At 47.5% G+C, this 16,470-nt stretch overlaps 1 protein-coding gene across 1 annotated transcript in view; it reads right to left on the bottom strand.

Moving 5' to 3' along the window:
- Nucleotides 1–2,438: 2,438 nt before the first annotated feature.
- LOC123115281 (ATP-dependent zinc metalloprotease FTSH 5, mitochondrial-like) overlaps nucleotides 2,439–16,470 on the bottom strand; it is a 57,956-nt gene continuing 43,924 nt past the window's right edge. The window contains exons 3-6 of the mRNA XM_044536479.1: nucleotides 11,842–12,218; nucleotides 11,379–11,759; nucleotides 8,985–9,386; nucleotides 2,439–2,609 (exon numbers count right to left, since the gene is read on the bottom strand). Of these exons, the coding sequence (XP_044392414.1) occupies nucleotides 2,439–2,609; nucleotides 8,985–9,386; nucleotides 11,379–11,759; nucleotides 11,842–12,218 (1,331 nt within the window). The remainder of the gene's footprint in view (nucleotides 2,610–8,984; nucleotides 9,387–11,378; nucleotides 11,760–11,841; nucleotides 12,219–16,470) is intronic.

Genomic DNA, 16,470 nt, shown 5'->3' with positions numbered 1-16,470 from the left:
GAGTGGACCATTGGAGAACGGTCAAAATTATCCTTAGGTGCCTTAAAGAGGACTAAGGAAATGTTTGTCGGTTATGGAGGTGATAAAGAGTTTGTCGTAAAGAGTTACATCGATGCAAGCTTTGACACTAATCTAGATGACTCTTAAGTATCAATATGGATACATATTGAACTTGGGAGCAATTCGCTAGAGTGGCTCCGTGCAGAGCATTGTAGACATAGAAATTTACAAAATACATACGGATCTGAATGTAATAGACCCATTGACTAAACCTCTCACACAAGCAAAACATGATCACACCTTAGTACTCTTGGGGTGTTAATCACATGGCGATGTGAGCTAGATTATTGACTCTAGTAAATCCATTGGGTGTTGGTCACATGGCGATGTGAACTATGGGTGTTAATCACATGGCGATATGAACTATTGGCGTTAATCACATGGCAATGTGAACTAGAGTATTGACTCTAGTGCAAGTGGGAGACTCACGGAAATATGCCCTAGAGGCAATAATAAAGTTGTTAATTTATATTTCCTTATTCATGATAAAGGTCTATTATTCATGCTAGAATTGTATTGATTGGAAACCTAAATACATGTGTGAATACATAGACAAACAATGTGTCCCTAGTGAGCCTCTACTTGACTAGCTCGTTGATCAAAGATGGTTAAGATTTCCTAACCATGGACATGAGTTGTCATTTGATAACGGGATTACATCATTAGGAGAATGATGTGATGGCCAAGACCCATCCGTTAGCTTAGCATTATGATCGTTCATTTTTATTGCTATTGTTTTCTTCATGTCAAATACATATTCTTTCGACTATGAGATTATGCAACTCTCGGATACCGGAGGAATGCCTTGTGTGCTATCAAATGTCACAACGTAACTGGGTGATTATAAAGATGCTCTACAGGTATCTCCGAAGGTGTCTGTTGAGTTGGAATAGATCGAGATTAGGATTTTTCACTCCGAGTATCGGAGAGGTATCTCTGGGCCCTCTCGGCAATACACATCATAAGCTTGCAAGCAAACGACTAAGGAGTTGGTCACGAGGTGATGTATTACGGAACGAGTAAAGAGACTTGCAGGTAACGAGATTGAACTAGGTATGAAGATACCGACAATCAAATCTCGGGCAAGTAACATACTGATAGACAAAGGGAATTGCGTATGTTGTCATAACGGTTTGATCGATAAAGATCTTCGTAGAATATGTAGGAGCCAATATGGGCATCCAGGTTCCGCTATTGGTTATTGACTGGAGAGGTGTCTCGGTCATGTCCACATAGTTCTTGAACCCGTAGGGTACGCACGCTTAACGTTCGTTGATGATATAGTATTATATGAGTTATGTGATTTGGTGATCGAATGTTGTTCGGAGTCCCAGATGAGATCACGGACATGATGAGGAGTCAAAATGGTCGAGAGGTAAAGATTGATACATAGGACGATGGTATTTGTACACAGTAAGTGTATCAGGGGTACCTGGTACTTATCGGATCACCAGAAAGGAGTTTTGGGCACCCCCAACAAAGATATGGGCCTTATGGGCCAAGAGAGGGAACACACCAGCCCACAAGGGGCTGGTGCGCCCCCATATCAGGCCGGCCTATGATGAGGAGAAGGACAGAGGGGAGAGGGAAAGGAAAGTGTGGAGTAGGACTCTCCCTTCCTTCCCTCCCCCCTCTTTCCTTCCACCTTGTTTATACAAGGAAGGGTGACGCAGGGCAAGGCAGGAGCCCTAGGGGCCGGCGGCCAGCCCTAGGGCGCGCCCTGGTTGCCTCCCCTCCCCCTCCCACCTATATATATGTGAGGAGGGGGCGCCGCACAAGGACACAACATTGTCTTAGCCGTGTGCAGCGCTCCTGTCCACCGTTTACTCCCTCGGTCATATTTTCGTAGTGCTTAGGCGAAGCCCTGCGAAGATCTCATCACCATCATAGTCACCACATCGTCGTGCTGTCAGAGCTCATCTACTACCTCTCCGTCTTGCTGGATCAAGAAGGCAGAGGACGTCACCGAGTTGAACTTGTGCAGAACGCGGAGGTGCCGTGCGTTCGGTACTAGATTGGTTGGAGCGCGAATAAAGTTCGACTACATGAACCGCATTGTGAAACGCTTCTGCTTACGGTCTACGAGGGTACGTAGACACACTCTCCCCCTCCTTGTTATGCATCTCCATGGATAGATCATTGCGTGTGCGTAGAATTTTTTTTATTTTCCATGCAACGATTCACAACAATAAAGGTAATAATAAATGGTTAAAAAAATTAGTTTCTACAAAGTGGGCCAATATCTGCTCCCAAGCACGTTTTGCGTCTAAGCAGCCTTCTCATCTCCTCCGGTTTTATGGATTTGCCATTTCGAGTTGGTAGCTGCAGAACCTATGGCCACGATACACCCAGTTGAGTCGCCGGTGTCTCTGGGCATATCAGATGAGGAAGATTCCCGGGTCGCGGAGTCCAGAAGCGACGAACGAAGTGATGGGCTCAACCCTGGCGGCGACCTCTTCCTCGTCTACTGTGAACCAACCAGCATCTGGACTAGGAGGTATTAGCCTTTCATATTCCATTGTGGTGGTTTTCGATTGCTCCCCTTGAAGCTGAGGTTTTCATCCTATGATTAACTGATTACTAAAATTTGTCAGTCAAATGAACACTCTGTGCAGTGACACAGTATAATGAAGTTGCTGATTGTATATGTTCTGAACTTATTTTCCTTGTATCGAAAATCTTCAGTTCATATCTGTTTACTCATGGTCGCACTGTGCTGCAATGTCATGTGAGGCCGTCGTCGGCATGATTAATTTTCTTTGATGTGGTATATCTAGGATATTCACTCTTTGTTGTTGACTAGCAAAAGGGCCCGGGCATTGCAACGGAGAAAAGAAATCGTAATCTCCAAAATGACCATGACCGCATTTTTCTGCATCACCGAGATACACTATCACTTTGAATTTAATGAAATCATGAACATTTATTTAAACTCATGTACATATTTGAAATCGTGAACATTTTTCAAATACATGAACACTAAATTTTTTGAACATTTTCTAAAATAAGAAAGATTTTTTTGAAATCAAGAACATTTTATAATATTTTTTAAAAAATGTTTTCTAAAAACAATTGAGCATTTTTTAAACATTTCTCTTGAATCGACGAACATTTCTAGAATCTATGAATATTTTCTGGAAATTCGTGGATTTTTTTGAAATTCATGAATATTTTTTATATAATGTACATTGTTTGAAAGGCATGATCATTTTTTAATTTGCGAACATTTTAAGAATGAATAAACTATTTCGTAAGTCACAAACAGTTTTTGAATTTTTAGAATATTTTTCCATTCATGAACATTTTTTGAACTGGCAAAATTTAGTTCAATTTCATTAACATTTTGTAATACATGAACTTTTTTAAAAATCACGAATTTTTTTATTTCCTGAGCATTTGTTCTCAAATTTTCATAAATTTTTGGAATAATTAAATATTTTTTTACAAAATCACAAATATTTTTTGAACCCACAAACTATTAATGATTTATTTAACATTTTACTTCAAAATTCTAAATTTTAAAATTTTCGGAACTTTTTTTAAGTCCCAACTTATTTCAAGTATAAAAAATGAAAATACAAAAGAAAATAATATAAAACAAAATCTATAAATCTGGTCGCCCGGACATGGGCCCATCAAAATGGGCGCGCTGCATCTTTTTCCAGCTTAGAGCGCAGTATAGAAGGTCCCTACTGAATGGCCCGGCACAGGCGAGGGTGTCCCCTGTGTGCGTTTTTATTACTAGGGGTGAATAATTAAAAAACAAGACTTTATCTTACCTGACCAATGTACTAGGCAAGATTCCACGGACTGTCCCAACAATGTGCGCCCTCGGACCTGCTCAGTCGCACTGTTCCATAGGCAGCTACTATTTCGCGCGTGGGGCGTTGGCCAACATGCCAGCGCGCACTCACTCCCCTACCGCGCGCCCTTCATGGGCGTCACCGTTCTTTTATTCCGTATTTCTTGTCTTTTGTATTTATTTTTTCTGTTTTTTCTTCTTTGAACAATTACGAACATAAAAAAAGTTCAAAATTTACGGAAAAATGAATTTTGGGAAAATATTTCCGAAATCATAACAAGTTCGTGGTTTAAAAAAATGTTCATGAATTTGAAAACAAAATTTTCCTCACTCATTTTTTTAAATTTCGAAAAGAATGTTTTTTAATTCAAAATTCAATGAACATTTTCTGAACTTGATGAAGACAAATTGTATTCAAGAATATTTTGTTCCGAAATATGGATACACAAATTTTTAATTCAATGTTTTGTTTAAAAAAATCAGTAAATAAATTTTGAATTTGATGATTTTTTTTGTGGATAAATATGATTAAATTTAGAATTTGACGAACATTTTTTGAATTTGATAACAATTTTTAAATTTGATGAAGATTTTTTTTACATTGTTGAATGTTGTTTTAATCTAATAAAAAAATAACTTTCGTGAATTTTAAAATAAAATTCATAAAAAATTGAAAAGGTAAAGAAGAAAAGGGAGAAAACAAACAGAGAACAAAACAAAAAAGAAAAGAAAACCCGGAAGAAAAAAACAAGAGGTGCTCGAAACAAAAAAAAAAGGCAGGATGTAGTGCACCGAGGTGACTACTGCGCATTTTCGGCATTAAATTCTGTTTGATGATATTCCAACACTTACTGAAGAAGGCACCGATGAATCCATCTGGACTGGGAACCTTGTCACTTGGCATTTTTGGTTAATGGCCTGTTTTACCTCCTCCTCGATGAACAGTGTTAGATTGTATTTACATGTGTATATTGTAACGTTGTATACCACCTCATTATATATATATATATATGTGATAGGCCACCCCTAGATCCTATCACATATATATATAATGAGGTGGTATACAACGTTACAATATACACATGTAAGCATCGTCACATTGTTGAAGCTGGTCTGACTCTTTTGGCCCATGCATCTGTTCCGTTTCGTTTTTGGAGTGATGCTTTCACCACTGCATGTTTTCTCATCAATCGTACTCCCACTCGTGTTTTGAATATGAAGACTCCCATTGAAGTTCTCCTTAATGAACAACCGGACTACACCTTTCTCAAGGTGTTTGGGTGTGCTTGCTGGCCCCATCTCCGTCCATATAACAAGCGTAAGCTCGAGTTTCGTTCCAAGAAGTGTGTTTTTCTTGGTTATAGCTCTCTTCATAAAGGATACAAATGTTTTCATGTGCCCACTAATCGTGTCTACATCTCTCGGGATGTTGTGTTTGATGAGCATGTTTTTCCCTTTGCCAAACTCCCTGTGTCCACTACCGAGCCACCTGTCATGCATTCATCCTCTGTTGCTTCTGACCAATTTGATGATGTTGCATATTCTCCTCTATTGTTGCCTAACCATGGTGCAGGCACTGGTCGTGGGGCTCGTTTGGAGATTCTGGAAGCGACATCTTCCTCTTCGTCGCCATCGCCTTCATCCTCGGCACCTTCTGTTGTGCATGAGCAGCACATGGCGCCCCTGCACGGCCTCGGTTTTCGTGCTCATGCACGGCCGATCGACGTCCTGGCCCGGTCGCCTCTGGCTTCTGGGCTGCCTTCGCCATCGTCGCGCCCTGCAACCCCGCCGACTGGGCCGGCCTCCTCGGTCCCCGTCTCGCCCAGGGCGTCGGGGCAGTCATCACCAGGCCTGGCCTCGCCCGCCCCTGCCTCGCCCAGGGTGTCTGGGCCCTTCTCACCAGGGCCGGCCTCGCCTGCTCTCGCCTCGCCAAGGCCGTCTAGGCCGGTGTCACCGGAGCTGGCCTCGCCCACTCTTGGTTCGCCCATGGCCTCTGAGCCCCTGTCGTCGGGCCAGTCTTCGCCATGCAGCCCGGAGTTGTTTGTCCCGAGCTCGCCTGAGGTGATTCCTGCATCTCCGGCGACCGTCACGTCTCCGTCACCTTCGCCTCCGCCGGCTCCTGCTGCTGCTCTACGTCCACATACGCGCAGTCGGAGTGGCATTTTTCAGCCTAAGCAACGTCACGATGGCACAGTTGCTTGGTTAGCGGCGTGCATGTCTGCTGCTCTCGCAGATCCATCCTCTGAGCCACGCACGTATCAAGCTGCTATGCGCATTCCTCATTGGAGAGAGGCCATGGAGCAGGAGTATCAAGCGCTTCTTCGCAATCAGACATGGACTCTTGTTCCTCCACAATCACGGGTAAATGTCATTGATTCCAAATGGGTTTTCAAAGTGAAGAGGCATTCTGATGGGTCCATTGAGCGCTATAAGGCTCGTCTGGTTGCTCGTGGTTTTCGACAGCGTTTTGGACTTGACTATGAAGACACCTTCAGTCCAGTGGTCAAGCCCACTACCATCAGACTTCTTCTCTCTCTGGCTGTTACTCGAGGTTGGTTTCTTCGTCAGCTTGATGTTCAAAATGCTTTTCTTCATGGTGTCTTGGCGGAGGAGGTTTACATGCGCCAGCCTCCGGGTTTCTCTGATCCGGATCACCCTGATCATCTCTGTCGTCTGTCCAAGGCAATTTATGGTCTGAAGCAGGCTCCTCGTGCTTGGCATGCTCGTCTTGCAATGGCTCTTCGTGCTCATGGTTTTGCATCATCAACTGCTGACTCCTCATTGTTTCTTCTTCAAAGGCCTGAGGTTACTATGTACTTGTTGGTCTATGGTGATGATATCATTTTGGTCAGCTCCTCTCAGTCGGCTGCTACTCCCCAATAATGAACTCCGTTGACCTATACTATGGGGATCATCGAATCAATAAAAAATATAAATGTTTGAAGCGGTTCATATACAGAATGCCTGGAAATTCTACCCGAAGGAGGATATTCAATTAAGCGAGATTCCAAAACTACAATTTCGCCTCTCCCATCAATAGGTTTAGCCAGAGCATTTAACACGACCCAAGTTATATACGTTCACAAGTATCTGAATAATTCTTCTTGTTGCTTTTACAGAACTTCCCTTTTGATGCCAAACCATAGCTCTAACTAAGTCAAATCCCAAAATTTCTAAGAATGATAATTTTTTTCATTTTCCACTGTTAAAGCTTCTTTCAATCCCTTCCTAGTCCTTTCTTTCTTGGCATAGGCTTGCCTGGTTGGCCGCCCACATTCATTAATTGTTCGTTCTATTATGGAATCGAACCACAGAGCTAGCTAGTGCAATTGGGATTTAGAGTCCCATGCGTAAAGCTAAAGAGGATTTGCAGTCCTCTGCTCTACCAGTCAAAACCTAAAAGGACAGTGACACAACTACACTGGAAACATTGCTCGTCAAGAGCACAGACTCAGTACATGTTACTTTTTTTAGAATGTTGGTAAGGTCCGGTCATCTGCTTCTGTGCTTGCACTTCTCGGTAACTAGGGGTGTCAGTCCAGTACATCGTACTTTCATAATTGAATTAAAAGCGTCGATACACAAAAAAATCTCTATATACGATATTTATGACATAGAATGTTGTTCTTCCAACACGATTCCTCAACAATTTTTTCATTGTCACTGACTCTCCATTCTCTCCGTTCCCCTTTGGTTTTCTACTAAAAATTACCATGATGAATTTCTATTTCTACTTGGTTCCGCATTGGATTTTGGAAACTTTGGTTTCGAAAGTGGTGTCACAACCATGGGGATCAAATGGATGGTTCAGGAAGTCTAGTGAAGCAGCACGGTCTAATTATATAGATGACCATAGTGGTATGGTTCCATAGAAAACTACTGGAAGCCAGTACTGCCATCAAAATGGTTTCCATTGCTCCGTCGAATGATTTGACAATATCGCAGTATCAAGCTAGAAAGGTTTGAATTTGTAGGATGGGAAAGAAACATCATCCTTCGGTGCATACTAACCGGTGAAGCCCAACCCTCTTTCGAACTGAGCTATTTTTGCTTTTTCTATCAAGAAGTTTGTGTAGTTAAGTGAAAAAACGGTCAAACTTTCTTCCATCCTTCCTAGATCCTCGAGCCACTCTCTCCTTTTGGATTTCGAGTCCAAAGGGCCCGACAAAAGAGGATTTTCAGTCCACGCCGACTACAATCCATAACGGGATTTTTCCACTTTACACCCACACAATTGGGATTTGACCAAATATCAATGTTTTTTTTTCTTATTTGATCCGGATACTGTCCATCTTTCTCTTTAGTTTTCTCCTTTCTTTCTCCTCACCCTATCTCCATTGGATGAACTTACTAAAGAATAATATCTAATCAACTATATTGCAAAAATTTCTTCAACAACACCCATGTTGCAAGGAACTGAAGACGAAAAAAAATCTGCAACGTCGCCTCTGTTGCAAAAAGTTTCTGCAACATGAGCTTCATTGCAAAAAGGGTTCTGCAATACCACCTTTGTTGCAATCGAGAAAATGGAGATCGAACGGCTGCTGCAGATCTTTTAAGAAGATCCACCTGCCGACCCGTAGCAACCCTCTATAAAATTTGCGCTTTAAGGCTAGGTTTAGCTAGAATATCACGGACACAGGGCTTTGGCTCCAGTAATCATCCATAAAAGAAAAGAGGTTACAGTCCAGCAATCACGAATATTCTTATTATGTTTTGCTGGGGGGAACATTCATGCAGCTAGGGCTGTGAAACTGCATTTTTCACATAACTATGCTCATTCACAGGAACCCCATTCAGTTCCAACAGAAATCTTGCGGTACATTCATGCTTGAGGCTCCAAAAGAGATCTTGGGGTACATTCATGCTTGAGGCTAGAAACATGAGGCTTTACTGGTTCACAACATCACATTCTCTTCACACTTAAGAAACACTTAAAAGTGAGCGAAATCCGGACGGTACACATCACTCTTTACATTTTGTGTGCTTGCGACAAAAGTATCAGCAACAAAAGTACTTTTGGAAGCGTCTCCACGTACTGCTGACCATTCTTAGCATCGCCTGTTTATTCTTGTGTTGACACCGGTTCCGTGATCTCGTCGCCCGTGAGAGTAGGTGTTACCTGATTCTGCTGGCTATTGTTGCGACCATCTGCTTGTTGTTCTGTAAATACTAGTTTCATGATCTCGTCGCCAGTGAGAGTTCCATGCTTCAGCAGGGCATTTGCTAGCGCATGAAACTCCTTGTTGTGCTCCGTGAGAATCGTTTTCGCATTCTCGTAAGTGTTATCCAATAAAGCTTTCATCTCCTCATCAACCAGGGCCGTCGTCTTTCCATCACCACCATCGCCGTCGTTGCTGTAGGAAACAAGGCCGACCCGCTTGCTCATACCATATCTTGTGACCATGTCTTTCGCCAATTTAGTCGCTTTGCTCAGGTCAGATGAGGCACCAGTTGTGATCCCGGTTTCTCCAAATATAAGCTCCTCGGCCACCTGCCCTCCCATGAGGACATCCAGCCTTGCCTGTTGTTGCAGCTCTCTCACACGGATAGATGGAGGTAGAAGAAAGAAACACTTTCTAGTGACCAACGCCCCGGCGTTCAGTGCCCCGGCGTCTTTTCTTTTCTTCTCACTACACTAGCTCATTTCAAACACATACAAACCGGCTGGCTTTGTAGCCCAGCAGCAACGCAACGCCTACGCTTCCTACGCATGCACGAACGTGCCCAACTACATGCAGGCGATCCACTCGGTCTTCGCGCACGACGCGGCCGCCGCTGCTAACAGCCAGACTACTACACAGCAACTAATTCATGCATGCACGCCCGTCTAGCTAGCTAACTCACACCACCACGTCACACACGCACGCACACTTTGCCATACACTGCCCATACACACACACGCCACGCTGCTGCGTCCCGCACGTCCTGTCCGTCCCGCGCGTCACCGACACGCCCGACAAACCCGACGAGCCCGACGGCACCAGTATGTCCCGCCCGTCCCGCGCGCACCCGACGCGCCCGACGAACCCGACCACACACGCCGTGGCTTATTCCAACACACACCCCCTAAGCCACGGCCTAGAGGAGTCCGTCGTCGTCGACGTTGGCACCGGCCAAGAGAGCCTGCTCCGCCGCCGGTCCTTTCCGCAGCTGCGGGCACTCGCGCCGGAAGTGCCCGTGCTCCCCGCACTTGTAGCAGCGCCTGCGCCTGTTGCCGCCGCTCCCCGACGCCACGCTGCGCCCATCGTCGTCGTCCCGAGCACCGCCGTGTCGACGCTCCCGCGCTGCCCACTGCGCCGCCGTCATGAGCAGCTGCTCACCCCCGCGCTCGCCACCGTCTTGTCCACGGCGCCGAACCCGCTCGTCGAACGCACGCAGCCGCCCGAGCGCTTCGTCGAACGCCATCGTCGTCACGTCGTGGAACTGCTCGATGCCGGCGACGACGGGGAAGAGGCGATCCGGCACCGTATCCAGCAACTTCTTGACAAGTGCTGCGTCGCCCAGCGTCTCCCCGAGGTTGGCATACCTCGCCGCCATCGCCGCGAGCCTCCCGCCGTACACATCGAGCTCCTCGCCGTCCGCCATCTTCATCCGGTCGAATTCGCCGCGCAGCGTCCCCAGCCTCGCCGCACGCACCCGATCGGCGCCGACGAACCTCACCTTCAGGGAGTCCCATACCTCCCTGGCGGTGAGCTTCGTCGACACCTGCAGCAGCACATCCTCCGGCAACGCCCCGAGAAGCAACGCACGCGCCATCTTGTCCTTCCGCGCGTTCACCGCCGCGTCGCCCGGCGCCACCGCCTCCCATACGGTGTGGACGTCGAGGATCGCCTGCGCCTTGATGGCCCAGACCGTGTAGTTGTCCGCGGTCAGCATCGGCATCGCCATCGTCGCCGATCCGCCCGCGCCACCGCCGTGTGGGACGAGCGCCATGGTCGCCGGTGATCGCCCGAACCGAAGCTCTGATACCAATTGTTGTTGCAGCTCTCTCACACGGATAGATGGAGGTAGAAGAAAGAAACACTTTCTAGTGACCAACGCCCCGGCGTTCAGTGCCCCGGCGTCTTTTCTTTTCTTCTCACTACACTAGCTCATTTCAAACACATACAAACCGGCTGGCTTTGTAGCCCAGCAGCAACGCAACGCCTACGCTTCCTACGCATGCACGAACGTGCCCAACTACATGCAGGCGATCCACTCGGTCTTCGCGCACGACGCGGCCGCCGCTGCTAACAGCCAGACTACTACACAGCAACTAATTCATGCATGCACGCCCGTCTAGCTAGCTAACTCACACCACCACGTCACACACGCACGCACACTTTGCCATACACTGCCCATACACACACACGCCACGCTGCTGCGTCCCGCACGTCCCGTCCGTCCCGCGCGTCACCGACACGCCCGACAAACCCGACGAGCCCGACGGCACCAGTATGTCCCGCCCGTCCCGCGCGCACCCGACGCGCCCGACGAACCCGACCACACACGCCGTGGCTTATTCCAACATTGCCAGCATCTGCTTCCTCGAGAGTTCCAGTTCGCTGTCTTCCCCTGGCAGTTGTGTCACCATGCCGAGAGCATTTCCCCTAGGCATAATTGTGGCCTTGTGGACAGGGTCAGCACCGTCCGTGAGGATAGCAACAAGGGCGTGCCCTCCCTCATGGTACGCAGTTATCTTCCTGGAATGATCAGATATCACCGCTGATTTGCGCTCGCTGCCCATGATGATTCTGTCCTTGGCGTACTCGAGGTGATCCATCCCAACAGCATCTGCTCCATCCCTGGAAGCCTTGAGAGCGGCGTCGTTCACTAGATTTGCAAGGTTTGCACCTGAGAACCCAGGCGTCCCCCTTGCAATGATCATCGCATCCACACCCTCAGCTTTATGCACCTGCATAGAAGAATTCATTGAGAAAAGGTCAAAGCCTGATATCAGATACCGCGAAAAATAAATAAGGCTTATATATATGTACCTTTAACATGTAAGCCTCAAGGATCTGCCGTCGGCCCTCAACATCCGGTGTAGGAACGTGAATTTGACGGTCAAGACGCCCAGGCCTAACGATGGCTTTATCTAGTGACTCCGGGAAGTTGGTCGCTGCGATCACGATTATCCCTTCATTCTGCCTGAAGCTATCCATCTCAGAAAGCAGCTGGTTCATGGTCTGCCTCGTCCACGACGGGTCTGATGCGTGTCTGCTCCCAGCAACGGCGTCAATCTCATCAATGAATATTATGCAAGGAGATCGCTTCTTTGCTACACGAAAGAGCTCCCGCACTCTCTTAGCCCCAAGACCCACATACACCTCCTCAAAATCACTCCCACTGCATGCAAAGAACGGGACGCCGGCTTCCGCGGCCACGGCCCTTGCCAACATGGTCTTCCCTGTGCCGGGTGGGCCCGTAAGCAAAACACCCTTTGGAAGCTTGCCACCAAGGCGAGTGAAACTCTGTAAAGCATGTAAATCTAGGTCAACAACTCTGCAAAGCATTAAAACACCTGTTGATGGCAATGCCACACTCACCTTGGCATCTCATAGGTAGAGAACTATGTCCTCAAGGTCAGCCTTGGCTTCGTTGACCCCCTTTACGTCACTGAATTTTGTGCTTAAATCCGCAGCCGCTTGTTTCAAAGCATCAAATTTACCAACTTCTGTGTCGTCGCACATATCAATCAAAACCTTAAGGCCATAGATTGCAAAGCCAGTAACTACAAGGGCTCCACAGGTACGCAGAAGCTGCTTTTTAAGTAGGCCTTTCTGTACTATTATGTAGTAGGGTGCACTAGCTGTACCAAGAACACGCCCTTCCTCCCTTGTCGCACTTGAAACTCCTGAATAGAGAATAGAATCCATCCGTGCGTTATTGGCAAAAGTTTTCAAACCAATTTGTGTGTTTGTCATTTAACTATGGGTATAAAGCTCATCCTATTCATAACTCGTAAACATGACGAAAGAAAAAGGCGGCTACCTCGATTTAGCATTTTTCATGAAGCTCTGTTTAACCCTTCCCATATTGCTCCTATGAATCTCTTTAGAACGAGAAGCGACACCAGAGTGCTAGCCCCGTACCCTCTGACCAGGCTAGTACCGCTGCTGTAGATTTCTGAGCACACTACCTGCATTGATTAAGCACCAAGCAGAATTTAAAAACCTCAATGGCAACAATCAACCAAAAAGGTGCAGTAGAATGTACTTACTCAGTCCAAAATAAGTGTCGTAGTTTTGAACTAAGGTTATTTTGGACCGGAGGGAGTAGTAATAAGGATAGTACCCGAAAACATGGTTACTGGGCACGTTTAAGTCAGGCTGGCACTAGCTAGTTTGGCAGTTGCCAAAAAGAATCAAGGCTGTAGTTCATATGTGTGGTGAAGAGAGAAGCATAGCATACCTGCTCCAGAAATTGGCAGCAGGTGCCCTTAAAGCAGGAACTGAAGCCTCCGCCGCTGCAGCAGCAGCTACAAGTTTCTTTGCAGCCTGTGACACATGGAAATTAAACTGGTCGGATGATATATTCAACAACGGCAACAGCAATTGCAACCCCTAATTTAAGTGGCTCAAAATTGATTCGGCAGCCCAACCCATAAATTAGAGTGGCATCGATCTGAAACGCAGGCCTTGCAGTTGCAGTTTCAGTATAATAAGCACACACACAAAAAAAAACAGAAAGAAATACCCTCACTACCGGAATCGCACTCTATGCCGACGGCCAGGGCCGTCGGCATAGCCCTGACTAGCCGTCAGGACAGGCCTATGCCGACGGCGGCCGTCGGCATAGGACCGTCGGCAACATATCCGTCGGCGTAGCCAGGATGACCGTCGGCATAGAAAGGCCATCGGCATAGACCCTATCCCGACGGTGGCCGTACATCTATGCCGGCGGCCCTGTCTGTCGGCAACGCCATCGCCTAACGGCGGCTGCCGTCAACTGCTGACCAACGGCTTCTCGCCACATGGCACATCTATGCCGACGGCCTGGCCGTCGGCTTAGTTTAGAACTATCCCGACGGCCAAGGCATCGGCATAGAGGTGCCACGTGGCGAGAAGCCGTTGCTCCTGGGGCTTGCCTATGCCGACGGCCTGGCCGTCGGCTTAGTTTAGAACTATGCCGACGGCGTGTCGGCAACTGGGCACTCCTGGGGCAGAACTAAGCCGAGGCCGGGCCGTCGGCATAGACCTGCCACGTGTCGGCCACTGGGAGCTAATGCCAGGCCTATGCCGACGGCTAGGCCGTCGGCATAGTTTCTGTCCAGTTTTTTTTCTTTTTTCTCTTTCTTTTCAGCTCAATTCATTTGAATATACACAGCATATATAAGAAGCAGCATATATAAGAAGCAACATCACGTAACAGTAAGGAGCAGCATCACACAACAAATTCATCATCACAGATCATAAGAAACATCGCAAAGCATAAACATATAAGTATCATCACCACCAAGCATATAAAGAATCTCACAAACAACAATAAGATAAGAAACATCACAAGCATATAAGTATCACAACATCGAGAACCGCCACAATGTGACCCAAAGGCTTAAGCGCTAGGACGTCAAGCACCGCGGAGGTCGTCACCGCCAAGAGCGCCGAAGCCCAGGTCGTCAGTGCTTCCGGCAGCGCTACCGCCAAGACCGCCTCCACCTTCGCCTCCGCCTCCGTGGATCGGAGTGGTCGGGCTCCGTGTCTCCGGAGTGCTGCGAAGACCACCGCCAACGGTAGATCCACCTGTTCCCTGGATGTTGAAAAGACATATTAATGGGATATATGACTGTGTTGAAAGGCATGACATGCTTTGGGTGAATAGATTGGGGATGAACTAACCGGCGAGGGGCCAGCGTTCTGTGCCACAAACTCCTCAAAGGTCAGCAGCACTGGTTGTGCTGGAGGGCATTGTGCTGGCTGCAACTGAGGACACCTGTCGGCCGCCATTTCCTGAAAAGCCTGCTCCAGCTGGCGATCCCTCTGCACTTGGTGTTCATGAAGCCTCTGATGCCACGCCATGGTCTCCTGGCGTGTGTACACCAGGTAGGCCTACGGTATGACATGATGGAACTCATAAAACTACTAGATGCGGAAAATAAAGTGAGCAATGAAGATAAGAGGGAAAATACTTACAGATTGTTGCTCCTGAAAGAGGGACTGTGAACTGGACACTGGCTGGCTCGTGCGCTGGCTTAGGCTCGGGTCGATCCGACGGAGCTGTGTGTAGGAGATAGTCGGAGTGACCACAGCATCGAGAACTGCCTCCCGACCGTGCTCCTTGGGCCCCATGCTCACCACCGCCCTGTCGTCCAGATCCGCCGCAATGGGGTCAGGTGTGTCAGGATGTAACTTCAGATATGCTGCGGAGTAAGCCTCCTTCCTCCACGCGGTCTTCTTGCCGTAGTACTTGGGCTCGCCAGGCTTGGGGTCCTTCGCGTATGGGCGATCTCCCACGCCTGCATGTGTGAGAGCGGCCGCTTCAGTTTCTCCTCCTGCACCACCAAACATATGTTAGTCATACATAAGAAAGTGATGGTAAATAGAAGAAGAAGAATGTTTAATGGGGTTAGTCATACATTAACTGCCTTGTGGAGATAGTGGTTTCGGTTTCCATGAGCATGTACTCCCTCCTTCCCTCGGTTAGTCTTATTTTTGATTCTCATAGCCGCCCAAGCTCCAGCCTCATCACACCAAAGATCCACCAATGCCGCCCAGGACTCGTGTTTTCCATAACACCAATTTGGACACACCTACATAATGAAAGCATAATGGCATGTCAACATGAAACGGTGAAATGTACCACATGGTAATGAAAGCATAATGAAAGCATAATATATGAAAGCATAATGAAAAATCTTTTATACTTACCGCCAACTACTCGGGCCTCTCCAAGGTAATGCCCATCCTCCACGCTTCTTCCTTGGTCATCTTCACACCAAGAACGTCGTGGTAGTATGTCGAGATGGCCATATAGCGCACCTCGTACTGCATCTGGCGGGCCTTCTTCTTGCATTGGTGCAGCACGATCTGGTCCGCTCTAGCCCTGTGCTCCGGAAGAACTCGATAGAATTTCTACAATCATGCATGAAACAAGAATGGAAGAAGCCATGAGTTAAATCATTCATGAAACTAGAATGGACTTGTGCTTCTGAAGAGAACTCACCCAGAAAGTAGTGATCATGGCCTTGGCATGGGTCTCATGGTCCGCGTGGAGGGCCGCTTCCCAGTGGTCCCAGCTCGTGGCCAAAACCTGACGGTCCGGTTGCCTGACTGGATCCGGACAGTACAACCCCGGCCAGTATAACTTCAGCAAGACGATGATGAGGCCGTTGGGAATACGGACCCCTTTAGAATATATCCAGTTGCTGCAAAAGAATGAACTATTAGCATGTGACAAGCAAAATAAATAACAACCGGAATATGCATGTGACAAGCAAAATAATGAACCACTTACTCTTTTCCCGTGGGCTCAATGAGCCACTTCTGCTCCACAGTAGCAGGAACCTGCTTTGGTAGCTTTGCGTTGCCATGCAGCCATCCCTTGTTGTTAACCCCCTTCCTGTCACCACCATCATCCCTGCCACCACCCCCCTCCTCGCCTGCCTCCCCCTCCCCAACCTCCTC

This window comes from Triticum aestivum, chromosome 5B (genome assembly GCF_018294505.1).
Source record: "Triticum aestivum cultivar Chinese Spring chromosome 5B, IWGSC CS RefSeq v2.1, whole genome shotgun sequence".
In the NCBI taxonomy this organism is placed as follows: domain Eukaryota; kingdom Viridiplantae; phylum Streptophyta; class Magnoliopsida; order Poales; family Poaceae; genus Triticum; species Triticum aestivum.
The sequence above is the reverse complement of the archived record's forward strand: the minus strand, read 5'-3'. Positions and strand labels throughout refer to the sequence as shown.